The sequence below is a fragment of the Mycteria americana genome, chromosome 1 (assembly GCF_035582795.1).
Source record: "Mycteria americana isolate JAX WOST 10 ecotype Jacksonville Zoo and Gardens chromosome 1, USCA_MyAme_1.0, whole genome shotgun sequence".
Classification (NCBI taxonomy): Eukaryota; Metazoa; Chordata; class Aves; order Ciconiiformes; family Ciconiidae; genus Mycteria; species Mycteria americana.
The window spans coordinates 137,723,837-137,738,618 of record NC_134365.1 but is presented as its reverse complement, the minus strand read 5'-3'; the positions used below and the strand labels follow the sequence as shown (position 1 = coordinate 137,738,618).

Here is a 14,782-nt window from a genome sequence, read left to right as displayed (position 1 = left end):
GTATTTTAGATGTTCTGCAATCAACTGCTAAAAGAATACATACAGACCCTACAAAAGAGTAGTGGTGGACAAAATGGGGATAATTTCCAAAATACTTTTCAAAAAATTATATACGATAAATAACAAAAAGAATTTTCACTTGAAGCCAATGTTTAGGAACTTTCTTCTACTTCAAATGAAGATGAGCGAGTCTGTATAAATTTGCTTTTAAATATATACATAACTGCCTGTTTTAGATATTAGAGTTATTAAATCCTTGATTTTAATGTTTTAGCACAGTGAATGACCATGAGCTTCCAAGCACCATACTGAATTACTTGGACCATCAAATAAAAACCACAGCAATTAGATTTTTAGGTGACAAAAATCAGATCATCTCTTTTGCACAGAACATATTTTGTTGCTAGTTTCATGCATTAAAAAAATTTAAGTATCATAAAATCATGCACAGGATTATCTATTAGCTGTTCCACACTGCACATGTCTAACTCATGCAACAACATACTGCATCTGCCAATTTTCTTCTCTCAGTATAACTGAGTTGTTCACACAAGCAAAAAAGCACCTTTTCAGAAATGCATGCCTTTGTAATTACTAGTTAAGTATTTAAAATTTCTATAGCAAACAAGATATAAAACTATCAAACAAGACACTTGACAGCATTCTTTTGAACAGAAGTATTTCTAGCAATTGATTTACAAGGAAGCATGGAAGCACTGGAATAATTAGTTTTTACTACCATTCATATGGATAACACAGCCAGTACTGATGACTGACTATTGGTAAGTTACCGGGTGGTAATAAGTGTGGTGCGGGGTGAGGGGTAGGGTGGGTAAGGAACAAATATTTGCACTGAGCACATTATTGAAGAGCTAAACACGAAAGTGAAGGTGAAAAAGGCTTACAAAGTTAGTATGTTTCAGTCACACAACCTCTAGCAGTTAGTAAGGGTACTGCAAAGCACCAAGAACTTAATGGCAAACTGAAGAAGGTGCTCAGAAACAGAAGTACATCCTGGAAAACTGCCACAGCAAATACAAGTAGGCAAGGCTATTAATAACTAATTCACTACTCAGCAATTTATGCCTCTGCATATTTTCTTTTAACATGATGCAAATAGCCACTTAATGTATTTGTAATAATTTTCCTTTGTGTAAGTATTCTGTACAGCTTTTAATCTTTAAGGTGCTTCATACATTAATATATGTAGTGTTCCTAATTAATAATGTTGTGTATTCAACACTGATTAATAATTTTTAAATTAGGCAATATCAGTATTCAGGGCCAAATAAAAGTCCTTTTGTTGCAATTAATTAGAATCTGACATGGTCAAAAACAAACACACAACAACCCTACTAGAAATCGTTTGCATTAGGAATCAAACCACATTTCATTCCAGTAGCTTTGAAGTATTCTGGGAAGCAGAAATTAACTGAGAGTACCAAAAAGTCTCCAGTTGTGACAAACTATTATTTTAACAACCCTCTTCAAACTCATCATGCACATAGCAGCAGCTGATACAAAAACAAACCTCTGCAGAAAGAGTCGAACTTTATTGGAAGCTCAATTTAAATACAAACTCAGACTTTTACAGGTTTTATAAACTAGAAATCAGATATAAGGAGTAGTTTTATACTTGATCAACAGTCAATATAATATAACTAAGAATGAAAAACAAAAATCAAACATAAGACTACAGTGGTGCTGTGATACTGTTACATTCCAATTTAATCAGCAAAGATTTAATAAACCTTGACAGAACAGAAAATCTCAAAGATGGGGAAAGGAAGGGTAATCAGAGTAAAGCTATCTGGAATGGAATGGAGGGCAATGGAAAAGTCTCCCACTGAAAAAGTGATACTTCCTTTTGTGTAAAGTTTTTAACTTGAAATTGTATTAAGTGTAAAAAGAGAATGCTAATTGTTTGGATAGAAAATCAGTAATTAATTCCTAGAGGTAAAATGCTTTAGAAGAGCCCTAAGAAAATGGTGAAAATAAAATTCAAAACCAGTTACAATAAGAAAAAAATACAGTAATTTATTTTATGTATAATTAGCAGGAGACAGACTAGAATAGATAATCTGTTATGTCTGTGTTCATATAAAGAAAAGCAAAATATTTTAAGAGAATAAACAGCTTTTTTTTCCCCCCTTTGTAAACTGCAACAGGACTTCTGGTTAAGATAATTCCTTCTAAGAGTAAAGAAGGGCTCAACAAAAACTGCATCAGAACACGAGCAGTAAGTAAGTGCATATATTTCCTTCCTAGAAAAACAGGGTAGCAAATCTGCATGTAATGGCTGACCTTGTTCATGACACCAACTAGCTGTTGACAGACAAGAACTTTAATGTGCTGTGGATTTGCCTGTATTCTGAAAGGATTACAAACACAACTACAAGGGTAAAGAACATTATGTGTTTCCCCATCCTATTAATACCACCTTCAACAAAAAAGACTACCAAGTGGAACACAGAATGCTTATATGAGAATTAAGCAATTAACTCACAGGGCAAAATAACAAATTGAAGGTTCACGAGGGGGGAAAAAAAATAGAGGCTCTTACATTTCTGTAGAATCTTAGCAGTGAACCTCCATACATTTAAAAAAATGAAGGTTCATCATCCCCATTAAACTGTATGGTTCCACTGACTCGCACACAAGACTGATGATTCCCCCAGCATACCAGAATTTTGTGACTTCCATTTAGACATTCAAGAACCTTAACACGACCTCAAGACTACAGCAATTCAGTGTAAAAAACAAAACAAAACACACAAAAAAAAACCCACAAAAAAACCCAGCATAGGATGGAGAAACATGGGGACATGATACTAAGTTTTTCTATACCATTGAACCCCTTCTCATCAAATGTTTTCCAAAGAAAAATGGTAGAGATGCAAACTGTCTGTCTGTCTTCGAAGTTAGTAATGAACAACAAAAGCATTCAAAGTGAAAAAACAAATCTTCTTATACTTCATTCCATGTGTTTCTACGGCACTACTATTACTGCTTTGTCAACTTAAAAGACAGAAATGTTCCAGAGCAAGCAACCTATAGCAGAAAGGCAGGTTTTTATAATAAGAACTATACCTGAATGAGTCTCAAAGAAGAGAGTCTAGCTTCTGGATTTCAGCAATGAAACAGTAAAGAAGTGAACATGCATCAGGTATGACAAAAAACTAATGGTTGATTAATAAAAAGAAGAAATGAAAGACACATGAGCAAAACTAAGTTAAAGCAGCATGAACTATAATTATCTAGGCATACATATAAAACAGCCACTTGCATTTCTAGCAGAATGCAAAATCACATTACAACACACACATGCCAACCAAAATGAAGAGAACAGGTATCATCATATTGCACAATTAGGACAACTAACTAGAAACTACATGCTAAGCATGCTAAAAAGAACCTCCTACAAGCTTAGAGAAACAGGAGCTTTTTCGAGTCACAGCCTACCATGCTGATAGTTTGGTCAGAGAAGTTGAATTTGCTTACCTCCTGTAAAAGATCTGCCTGTTCAATGGCTTTGAGAACATTTTTCTTGGAAGTCTCCTGAACTTCCCCTCCTAAAAGGAACTCATCCAGAATGAAATACGCTTTTTCAAAATTGAAGATGATATCAAGTTCACATACCTAAAAAGAACATCAAGCATTATTGCAAAACAACAACTATCTATTGAGGTATATCCTCCAACAAAACTTAACTTGTTCACAGCTTCACCAAACTTCATCAAATCCAGATGTTAGCCTCAGGCTATAACCTTTCAAGAAATGGAGCAACAACAACAACAAAACCAGTCCTTTGAGGAAAAAAAAATGAAAAAAAATCTTTTTTTGCTTGAGTTAAAAAGTTATAGCAACCTCTTTGAAAGACATTTTCACTGTTAAAAAGGGTTCAATTCACAACCATCATTATGACATGGCTTTTCATGAGGCAAGAGAATATCCCTATAAAAGTTGTCTTCTTGCCTGCAGTATCCAAAGGCAGATCATGCAATCTTACAGAAAAATGTGAAAACACAATCTCAAATTTCTCATTCATCCCATCCATTTCCTAGTCAGAAGGACGAGCAGCAGTTTTTCTAAAAGTGCTAATGTACATTACTACAGTTGTGTTTGCTATCTGGGTAAGCAGATATCTGTCTTTTCTTTCCTTACTGCTCCTGCTAGTTCACAATCAACTGCCTCCTTTGGAAGCAGATGCAAGAAGTGCTCACACACTAGAGCAGTGCCAAGGAGAAGGAAAGCTGGGCGCCTAGACAGAAAGCTAAGGATAAGATTTTATCTGACCTCAAGTGAGACTACTACGAAATGAAATAAATACAGGCAGTTAACTCCAGATTATTAATTTGGGAAAAGAACTGTTATTAATTTAATTTTGTATTTTAACAGTTCTGTAGGCAACCATCAGTTTAGTTTGGCCAAGCAAGCAACATTAAATGTGTTAGATGCACCTTTTCAACAGCTAGTTGATTACGTTTTTTAGAAGTGCTGTGGGCATAAAACAAAATGACATAACATAAAGAGACTGTGAATCCATAAAAATTAAAAAGAAATTACTAACTCACACTGCCAAAATACTTGTCAAGAAGTTCTACATAGCGATGAATTATTTCCAGAGTTATTAGTTCATTGTCCTGATCTTCAATAGCACAGCAGAAATAGAGGCTTGCGTATCTGCAACAACAAAATAAACCTGATGTTAGCATAAGAACATAGGCAAAATGAATGCACTTGAGATGTATTATGTTCTCAGTAGTCCTTCATATTCAAATTTAGCATACTGTTACTCTAAACCAACAGCCATGCAAGTTCTACCAAAGAATGGTTGAAAGACCAGCACACACAATGCATGTACGAAAGGCATCTGCCTCCTTGAATCAAGCAAGACTTCAGTCTTTACCATCCTTTAGCTGACGGAATTAAATTAGCCTAAGAGGTGGCTGGAATAGGAAATGTATGTTTTGGCCTCCTGGCAGAGTTCTGAGGCAAGATATTTTCTCTACTATCTGTAACATCCAAACACTGGTATACTAATCAACAGATTCAATCTTAAATTTTTATCACACAAGCTAACACACAGAGATATTAAAAACTATAGAAAATGCCTTGGGAAAGAAATTGAATTAGCAATTAGGATTTGGTCTTCATAGAGAATTTAAGAAATGCCCAAAAAACTCCAAAACTAACACTAACGTCATATAACCCACTTGCTAGTAAGTCAACAACTCCATCACTACCAACTGTCCTGGTACCAGACTAAGGAGAGGCCATCAGCTACTTTCTAGCAATCCACTTCCACCTTGGAAGACAGGGAATTCTTTACTTGAGATACAATCTTTAGGTCCACTTTAACAAAAAAGACCATCCAATTCTACTGTGCTCTACCATACACTTGTTCAAGTCATATTTAAAAAAGCTGCTGCAAAAACAAAACAGGAATGAAAGCTGAAAAACCCATTTAGCCTTTTCTGAAGTGCCAAAACCATATGCTGTACAGACACACATGGCACAAATAAGATTTCAAGTAACACCTGTTGTAACTGATAATTTACATGAACCAGAAACAGCTTTTGTTTGCCTGTTTAGAGAGGACAACTGGCCACATTAAGCACTCTGAGTAGCCAGCCCTAATGAAAAAGGAGTCATTCAGATGCGAATGCCAAGTTTAAGATGCATATGTTTCCCATACAAAGAAACACATACACCTTTTAAATGTTACGCATATTTTATCAGCTGGGACTTTGTCAGCCCCCAAAGAAACTGTCAGGGGTTTTGGCTAGAAGTCCAACAAAAAAATGTTGCATTTTGTAGTATGTTCAAATTTGTCTCCCAGCCACTCATCTAGCATCATTTATGACCTAAAAGTCTCCCTACTCTGCTCTGAGTCAAATTGCTATGGCTTTATCATGAACAACTAATCAGAATAACTTTTATTCAAAAGCTGTAAACTATTATAAAAAACCTACTACCTACAACTTCTTTCCATCCTACCACAAAACACAGTGGGGGGGGAAGAGAGGAAGACACCTCCATTGAAGCACTTAACACTAATTCCCTTGCTCTTTCATCTCTTCACCATGGTGACTTGTCAGCTCATCAGAAGTCCTATCTGAGCACAGTTCTTTTGATTTTACACTGTTGTGTTTGTGCTTCACTAATTTTTCAAGAACATTTACAGTCATTGTAGTAGCTTGCAAAATTCAATCTATGTAAGGCATCTTTTAGACAAAGCTATTTTTAAAAGTATGGGAAAGTGATCCTATAAAGAAAAAACATGTTTTCAAACCTACTGAGGAATTTGTAAATCAAACTCAATGTTACCGTATTTCATTGTAGGAAAAAAAAAAAAAGAGCTTTGGCACACTAGTTGACATTTACACTAATTACCAGCACTCAGGCCAAATCCATCTAAACAAAGCTTTCTTCATATGCAGATGACCAGCACTGATTATGATGTAGTTAAACTGTTCCCTTACAGTGCTTAAACAAAAGTTGAATCACATATCAGCGACCTTATCAAATCAAACTCATATATTTGAAATTTATCCACATGGGACAGTCCTTTTGTGCTTCCCTATTACTTAAGAGTCTCTTTTGATGCACAGAATTATTTTATGCAAATACCTGCGAAAAAGGGCGGGGGGGAGGGGGGAAGAGAGAGACTACCTAACATAAAATACTTTCCCAGAAAAGTGGTCTGCTCTCAGTGCTCTCATTTAAAAGAAAACGTAACGTACTTTTGAAAGACTTTATTTGGCAGCTAGTGAGCAGACTACACATTCAAGCTCTGCCAACTGCAGTTTTGGAGAAAGAATACCAAGAAACAAAAACTACGCAGTGGGCAACACAAAATGGAGGCCTGGGTATCTATCATTATATGCAGAGAATATTTTTCAAAGTATTTTTTAAGTAGCAACTGTGACTAATGGATCACTCCTCAACAAAAGAAAACATGCAGATTCAATAAGCCTACAATGTCAAATAGTGGAAGAGTATAAACAAGTCAGCCATCATTGCAAAGGGCATAAGCATACTACAAAGGTATACCTTTCTTCAGACCCAAATTCTCAAAGGCAATAGTTTATTGTAATTTTTTTTCTCTGCAGGCCAGGGCTTCAAAAAAAGTGTCCACATATAGTCTACAGCAGATAAACTAGAGGTTTTGCTAAGTGTCGAAGATTACATGGAGTGTGTCCATACAAAGACAAGTAGATCACTGTACTTGGGCTGAAAAAGATTTCTGCTCTGAAGAAGCGCTGTTCCTTCCTAATGAGCCTGACAGAAACCTGTCTTTCACATGCACCCAATGAAAAGGCAAATCCTGATAGTAAAGTATGCCACATCACACAAAAGCAAATGTAGTGCAGTCTGTTAAAAAACATTCTGCCCTTTTTATTCCTATTGCCATTGGGGCAGTTTTTTTCTCTGTCGGCATTATTAGCAGAATCTTCAGACCCGAGCCACCTGCTTACACTCATTTAGGGAAGTATTTTATGATAAACATCCTCCACTTGTCAGAAAGGGGACCAAAAACAGTTTGGAAAAATGACCTAAAAATTTAATATGGAATAAAAGAACAAAAAGGAAACACAGGAGGTATAAATACTTATACAAATTCCTGCCTTCAGATAGATTACCTCAGGGGTTTTTTTTGTGATAAGAAAAATCCATGAACCTCCCCCTCAATAGTTGCTATAGTTCAGTAGTAGGAAGCCTCACAATTGGAAGGCAACGCTTCAGCAGAGTTCTCCACTACTACTCTGCTCGCACAGTAACTCTGCTGGGAGATCAGGTCACTGTGGGCAGAGCATAACTTGCAAATCCTACCAGTTCAGTGGTGCTCTCCTACTAGATGAGATGATGTGCTTGAAGTCATCCCTGGAAGTTTGTCACCAGGTAAAGCTGCAAGCAAGCCATAAGTCTGTCAGCATCTAAGTCGCTTTGCACGTAGATCCTAATTGCAGAAATTTAAAGCTTACAGAGTTTGGCAGGAGCAGAGCTGAACTACAAATTACAACCAAGCTGCCTTTAAGAGGCAGAAAGGTGCTTAGGGGAGCCCAAGAATCTGTAGTTTGGTGATACTTGACCCAGTGAAAACTGGGACCACTAAAAAGATTGTGCTTGGCAAAAGATTTTTTTCTCCTCCAAAAAAACCTTACACATTTCTTTAATAAAACAAGAAGTTCTGAGACTCTAGGACAGGCAGATCAGTCACTATTCAGTCAACAGAAATCAACAATAACACTACCGAAGTTAAGCATTTCTTTTACAGTTTCTCATTTCAGCAGGGCTATACCCCCCAGTAGTTTTAGAAATGAGCAAAAGCTTGGTACTGGTAATCAACTAAGAAAAAGCTGCTGCTTCTTGATGCTGAGGTCCTCCTAGTGCCACATGAACTAGAATCCTGTATAAAAAGGACATGATCAAGTTAAAATAATCAAACCCAAGTACCTAATTCACTATAATCATTGCTTTCAGTCAGTTTTACAAAGCCACCTAATCAACACCATAGTAACATTTTTAACAGATACAACTGGCAGCTGAGATGTACATAAAGAAAGATAGGCATCCTGTCAACTGCTGGACACATACTACTAGCCACATGACTGAACCTTAGGTTCACAATACTTTGAGCTAAGAGGCACGCTCCTTGTAGAATGGGCTCTTTTCTTGTTTCTTTCAGTGGGGGGAAGGTAAAACGAATGTTTTAAAGGCTTACAGAAAAATAAGTTGTAATGTAACCTATGATTATGGTTATTTTATGTTAAAAACAACTGCCACAACATTAAGGGCAGCACAAGCTATGATAGTTTTATAACTTTATACTGCAAATACAGTTCCAAACTGACACATAAAAGCAAAGCCACAATCCTTAATCAAATTACCAAACAATAGCCAAGTCCCATAATCTCAGTTAACCAAATGCTAACAAAGTAAAATTTACATAAAATCAGTTATTCTGCAACTTCTGATTTTGACTGCAATATACTACACGATGAAAATAACTCATACTGCCAGCTGAAATAGTGAACAGCTGATATCTTCAAAGAAAAAAAAATATCACATCGTAAGTTCCTTTTTTAGTGAAATTAGAAATTTTAGCATATAACACATTTCTTTGCCACAAGGGGAAAGCTGCATGAACTTCAACCCTATAAGCTCCACTACCACTACAGTTAGTTTTTAAAATGACAAAACGTGAAGAGTGATCATTGTGTTTGCTAAGTTTCTAATCAGCTGTCTGCAGATCTCCCTCTCTATTTTCATAAAGTGCAATTGTTGTTGGCTTCCCGTATTTGATTTTTTTTTTCCCCAGCAAGTCACTTCAAATTTCTATTTGTCTCTTGAAGTTAGAAGCTCACATCCTTTTTCAATTCCCTGGTGTCTACCAGCCTGAAAAACTCTCTTCCAAACCAGCTACAGAACACATACATCCCATTTCACGAACCATGTCAAAAGCAGGGCACCTTTCCATCTGTGTTTTGTAGCGCTAAAGAAAAAAGTTAAGAAGGCAACAACCAGCCCTATTTTGTAACCATTATCAATGTTACATGTATGAAACCAAGGAAAATAAGTTAGTCACACACATTCAGATGGATTTTAAAACACACAGTTCTGTTTTCTTGAAGTTCCATTTGGAAAGCATCCTATAAGGCTGAAATGCTACAGACCTAAGGAGGCTAATCAAAAAAGTCCAGCTTTCTTGATAAATATTTAAGAATCAGAAGGCAGCAAAAACTACTGGCTTGCCAATTTTGCATTTGAGTTCATTCTGTTCTTGCAAAAAGGTACATCAGTGAGACCCTTGAGTATACTTCTAATACTGCCAACCATTCTTTCAGTCACAATATCTAGGTCAATTCTCTCCTACATGTTGACAGTAAATACAATCTAAAAACAAGAACAGCACATCAATTTCAGCAATTTAAGACTCATAATAGCAATATGCACATGCAACATGTACAATAGTACTATGCACATACTTTTATAGCTTACACTGAAAAACATTTGCACCAGGAGATTCAGATCCTTCCCCATAAGAGATCAGAGAAGAACAGATCTTAGCAGAGATGCTCAAGAGCCTTTTGTCTGTGAGCAATTGGAAGGACCTTTTGCAATTTCACAAACCACACAAAGTTCCTGCAGGTGTGTTTCTCTTTTAGCCGCCCACCTTTCAGAAAGTATTAGACTTTGACTATTACGGTTGTCTTATTGGCATTATCTACTTCCGAGCTATAACAGATCTCCCTTTCCAAATAAGTCATACTAGTTGGTACTCATCAACTTTAATTACAGTGTGATGATTGGAAAAAGTCTGTCCCACAAGCCTAAAAGCTGTTAATGTTATCAGATACAGGAATTTAAACTATCACCTCTTATACCCAGTCCTTCTGGTGATGTTTTAGCATAATGAAACTTGCCAAAAAAAGCAAGTAAAGCAAGATTTGAGATGTTTATTAGCTTGATACAAGCTAATCTTAAGCAAGATTTCATAGGCCAACTGTGCCAGATTGGTTTGCAGACAGTGAAATAAGCTACTGCAGTCAGCTGTGCACACCAGCAGTCTAGCAGATGGACTGCAGCCTACATCCAGCCCAAAATGGTCTAGATACATCTCCCAGCAAATTTCTTCATTCTCCTTGACCACAGGACCCACAGCACACTACTGAGATGCATGAACACCACAGCTTTCAGCAACTCGAACAGTCATACCCACATTTCCACCAGTTCCCTAGACACACAAAAGGACATGACAAGTAGTTGTTACCAACAATAAACAGGGAGGGAAAGCAGCTGTGTGGAATCAACTAACCACCAGAATAGCTACTGCTGTTCAAGACTGGGCAAGGAAGGCAACAGACTGGCCTACTCATGCCTAATTTTTCTGATCTAGTTCCATAAAAGCCCAGCTGAAAGAGCACTTGCAGGCATTATCGCTTAAGAGAGTGCACAAAGCATTTGAGCAAGCTTGTCTACAGGTATGTACAAGAATTTTTGTGAGGAAATAGAGAGGCAGAAGAAAAAACTGTGTATGCTTCCTTTAAGGACAGCCTTACATATTGTTCCTCCTCTTTCCTCCTCCTTGTGTTAAAGGACTACATGCATTAGGTAGACTGGTAACATTCATGCGCCTGATGGTACATGCACCAATGTATGTATGAAAACAGGACTTAAAACATCTAAACTTTTTTGATTCTACCCATTTGGTACACTGGAAAAGAGTTACAAACTCTTCATTTCAGCTCCAGTTCTCTCTGTCCTCCCTACAGAGAGAATACAACAATATTTATCATAGGGCACAAATTATTTACCATCTCAAAAATAAAGTAAGAATGCATAAACCTTCTTAAGTTTATAAGTTTATACCTAACTAGAGAAGGGAGATAACTCAAGGTTTCATAGCACCAGCTTTAGCTGGAAGAGATGCAGCCTACCAAATCAGGATGAGGATTACCATTATTTGTGGAGAAAATTATTTTCACATCTATATGTTGTAATACATTCTAAAGATCAGCATGAAGCTAAAAAATGCTTGCCAAATACTCCTGGAAAAGTTAGGGAACAACTGAGAAATAAAACTACTGCAAAGAAAATTATACAGTACTTTCCACCAAAAGAAAGCTAGCCATGATTTCTTCAATTAGGAGAAATTGCCTTTTTGTATTCATACTAAAAAATAATTAAAAAAAAACAAAAAAAACCCAAACTAGGTACTCTGAAAGAATGATTCCCTTATTTCTATGAGCCTTTAAAAGCAAGTTACATTTTCAGGTGATTTATGAAGTCACTGCCCAAAATAAATGTTTATAAAATTTAGTTTTTCTTTATCACTTATTAGATCTTACATGCATCATATTTGTATGCATTGATGTACTGTGTGAATCTAAACAGAGAACTAAGAACCACCACTCCTTATGAAAGTGGAAGAAAACCTCATTTCTTTTCTTCAGCACACTTCTAAACGCATGAGTGATTTTCCACACATGAATGATTCCTACTTGGTTATCAAATTAGATTCAAGGGAAAAAAGTCAGTCTTTTCCATAACCAGCAGAGAGAAGGAAAAAAAACAACAAAAAAAGAAAAAATTCAACCTTCATTATTTTCTTGATACTTATTACGCTGTTTGTGATCTATGGCAATTACGAGGTTAGTGAGACAGAACAACCTTTTGTAGACAATCTTCAGGTCTCTCCATTCCAGGAAGCTGCACATTTTCGGTTTGCGGGCTAATACTGTTTGAACAAGTTCCCTTGTGATTTTCTTCTTTTCTTTGTCAGATAATGGGACATACCACTTCTGGAGTCTCAGTTTCCCCTGGCGACTGAAAAGCAACATAAACTGCATCTGTTGAATTAGAAGGAGGGGAAAAAAGGATTAATCTCAGTATCTTAGTTCTAAAAAGATTTCTGCGAGGAAAACCAAACAGGAAGCAAGATAGCCATCCAAAACCCTAACTACATTATTTATTTCTATAGCGGTGGCAGATGTTACACAAGATGTGGAAGTACCAATAATACAAAGGATTCCGCTGAACAAGGTCAGTCAAAGCAAAGATAGTAGAAAGGATACACAAGTCTCAGAATCGGGTGTCAGAACCACCAGCTAGCGAGTGAATACACCCAAATTTCAGACAAACCATGTCTTGCTGATATGGTTGCATTTGCATTTACTACCGAAAACGACATAAAAAAACAGCACAGCTGCCTCCTCAAATACCCGAACTCCTTTTCAATTCACCGGATTAGAGCCTTACAGCAGGAGCAATTTGCACTTAAGATCTTTCTGAAAAGCCTCAGAATACTTTAAAAGGCATTAAATCTCCCAATGGAGAGTCCTACGGCATAGAAAAGCCTAGTCTTTTCTCACATTACACAAAAGGAGTATAGATTAAGCGCTTTCCCTGCGGTCCTATGTTCCAGGTCTCGCTTCCTCTAAAGGAGTGATGTTGCAATTATATTTTAAGAGGAACTTGTCGGCTGTGTTTTCCAGCAGCTGTAACGTTAAAGGAACGGGCTTTTTTTTTTTTTTTTTCCTTTTTGCTCAAAGTTGTATTGGGCTAAGGAAGTTTCCCAGGCAGTATGACAGACGTGAAATGCGATAAGAAAGCCCAGCCTAGTCCCGGGTGACAAGTCCGACCAGCGCCAGCACAGACAAGAGGCGGCGGCAGCAGCAGCGGCCCCGAAGCCCGGCGGTGCCGGGGCGCTCCCTCCGTGGGGGCAGCCCTCCGAGCCCGCAGCCGCCGTCCCCTCCGGCCGGCACCGCCGCCAAAACACCCCCTCGCGCTCCCGCTGCCTTCAGGCGACCCTCCCGGCTCCCCGCCGTCCCCGAGCGGCCGCCGCGGCTCCTCCCCACGCCGGAGCGGTCGCGGGCGACCCGAGACGCGCTGCCGGCCGCGCGGACGAGGGGCGGCCGCAGAGGTGCGGGCCCGCCCCGACCCGTGAGGAAGGCAGCGCCCGCTCCCCTCCGCCGGGCGAGGGGCAGCCACCGCCCGTCCCAGCCCGGGGTGCGGAGCGGGGGGAAGCGCTGCCGCCGGGGCTGCGCCCCGCTCGCCACAGCGTGTCTGTATGTTGGGGGGGGAGGGACGGGGGACACAAGAGAGAGCCGCCGGCCGCCCTCTCCCTCGGCCGCTAACGGCCGCTCCCCGGGGCGGGCTGGAGAGCAGGGGGTCCCACAACCCGGGGCAGAGAGAACACCCCCGCGTCCCGCCGCACCCCAGCGCAGGCTCCACGTCCCGGCGCGGTGAGGTAGGCGAGCCCGGCTCCACGCGGCTGTGCTCACCGTGCCCCGGGGAGGAAGAACGAGGAGGAGGAGGAGGAGGACACGGCACCGCTACCCCGGCTGCTGCTGTTGCTGCTGCTGCCGCGGCGGCTGCCGAGCGGGACTGAGGGGAGGGGAGGGGAGATGCCGCCGGCTCGAGCCCGGCGCCAGCGCGCGCGCGCCTTCAACGGCCACCCCCCCCGCCCCGCTCGGGCAGGTCGGGGCGGGGCCGGGCTCGCGGACGCCGCTCCCGGGCGGGGGGCGGGGAGAAAGGGGGCGGGGCCCGGAGGCGCCGCCGTTTCCCCCCTTCCTCTCCGAACAAAACTTTATTAGCTCGCCGGCTCGCGGCGGCGGGAGGGCGGGGGGGGGGTGATGGGCGCATGCGCAGCGCGGCGAGGAGGAGGGGGCCTGAGGGAGCTCGTCGCCGCCCAATCGGGGAGCTCAGCGCGGCGGCGGGTGGGAGGAGCGAAGCACGGTGTTGACCAATGAGAGGGAGGAAAAGGCGGCGGGGGAGGAGCTGGCGGCGGCGGTGGGAGGGGCTCGGCGGGAGGCGGGGTTAAAGAATCTAATCCGCGTGGCCCGAATTAGGATAGGGCGACACCCGGCGCGGCAACAGCCAACCAGGAAGCGCAATGCAGATAGCGGTCCGCAAATAGCCAATGGGTCGGCGAGGCACGGAGTTGGGGAAATGACATCAGTCAATCAGGCGCCAGGAGACTGAGACTCCTCCTTCGACCTCCCCATCCCCGAGGCGCGGGGGAGGGGGTAAGGGGGATGGGGGGGGGCGGCCGGACTGCGCCTGCGCCGCGGCGTGTTTCCTTTTAGCACGTGCGCGCCCCGCGTGGGGGAGGTGGAGGCGGTGGCAGAGGCGCGCGCGGGGCGGGTCCCGCGTGGCGCCGGGGCGCGGAGCCGTTGGGCGGGAGGCTCTCCCTGAAGAGTCTCTCCCCGTGAGGAGACGCGGCCCCGCCCGGAGCCAGGGGGCGCTTGGTGTCGGCCGCGGCGTGCGGGGGGCT

The 14,782-nt window shown here is 41.1% G+C and overlaps 1 protein-coding gene across 12 annotated transcripts in view; it reads right to left on the bottom strand.

The window, feature by feature from the left end:
* Positions 1-13,944, bottom strand: part of AP1S2 (adaptor related protein complex 1 subunit sigma 2) — a 33,397-nt gene extending 19,453 nt beyond the window's left edge. For 10 of the 12 annotated variants that reach the window (XR_012778518.1, XR_012778516.1, XR_012778508.1 and 7 more), the window contains exons 1-4: positions 13,805-13,944; positions 12,178-12,358; positions 4,575-4,683; positions 3,502-3,639 (exon numbers count right to left, since the gene is read on the bottom strand). Coding sequence is in view for 5 of the 12 variants with exons in the window: in XM_075521913.1 (XP_075378028.1) it covers positions 3,502-3,639; positions 4,575-4,683; positions 12,178-12,356 (426 nt within the window). In the remaining 7 variants the exon portion in view is untranslated. Of the gene's footprint in view, positions 1-3,501; positions 3,640-4,574; positions 4,684-12,177; positions 12,359-12,878; positions 12,899-13,790 lie in introns of those variants that run through there. The other 2 variants (XM_075521923.1, XM_075521933.1) reach the window with 2 other exon arrangements.
* Positions 13,945-14,782: the final 838 nt, after the last annotated feature.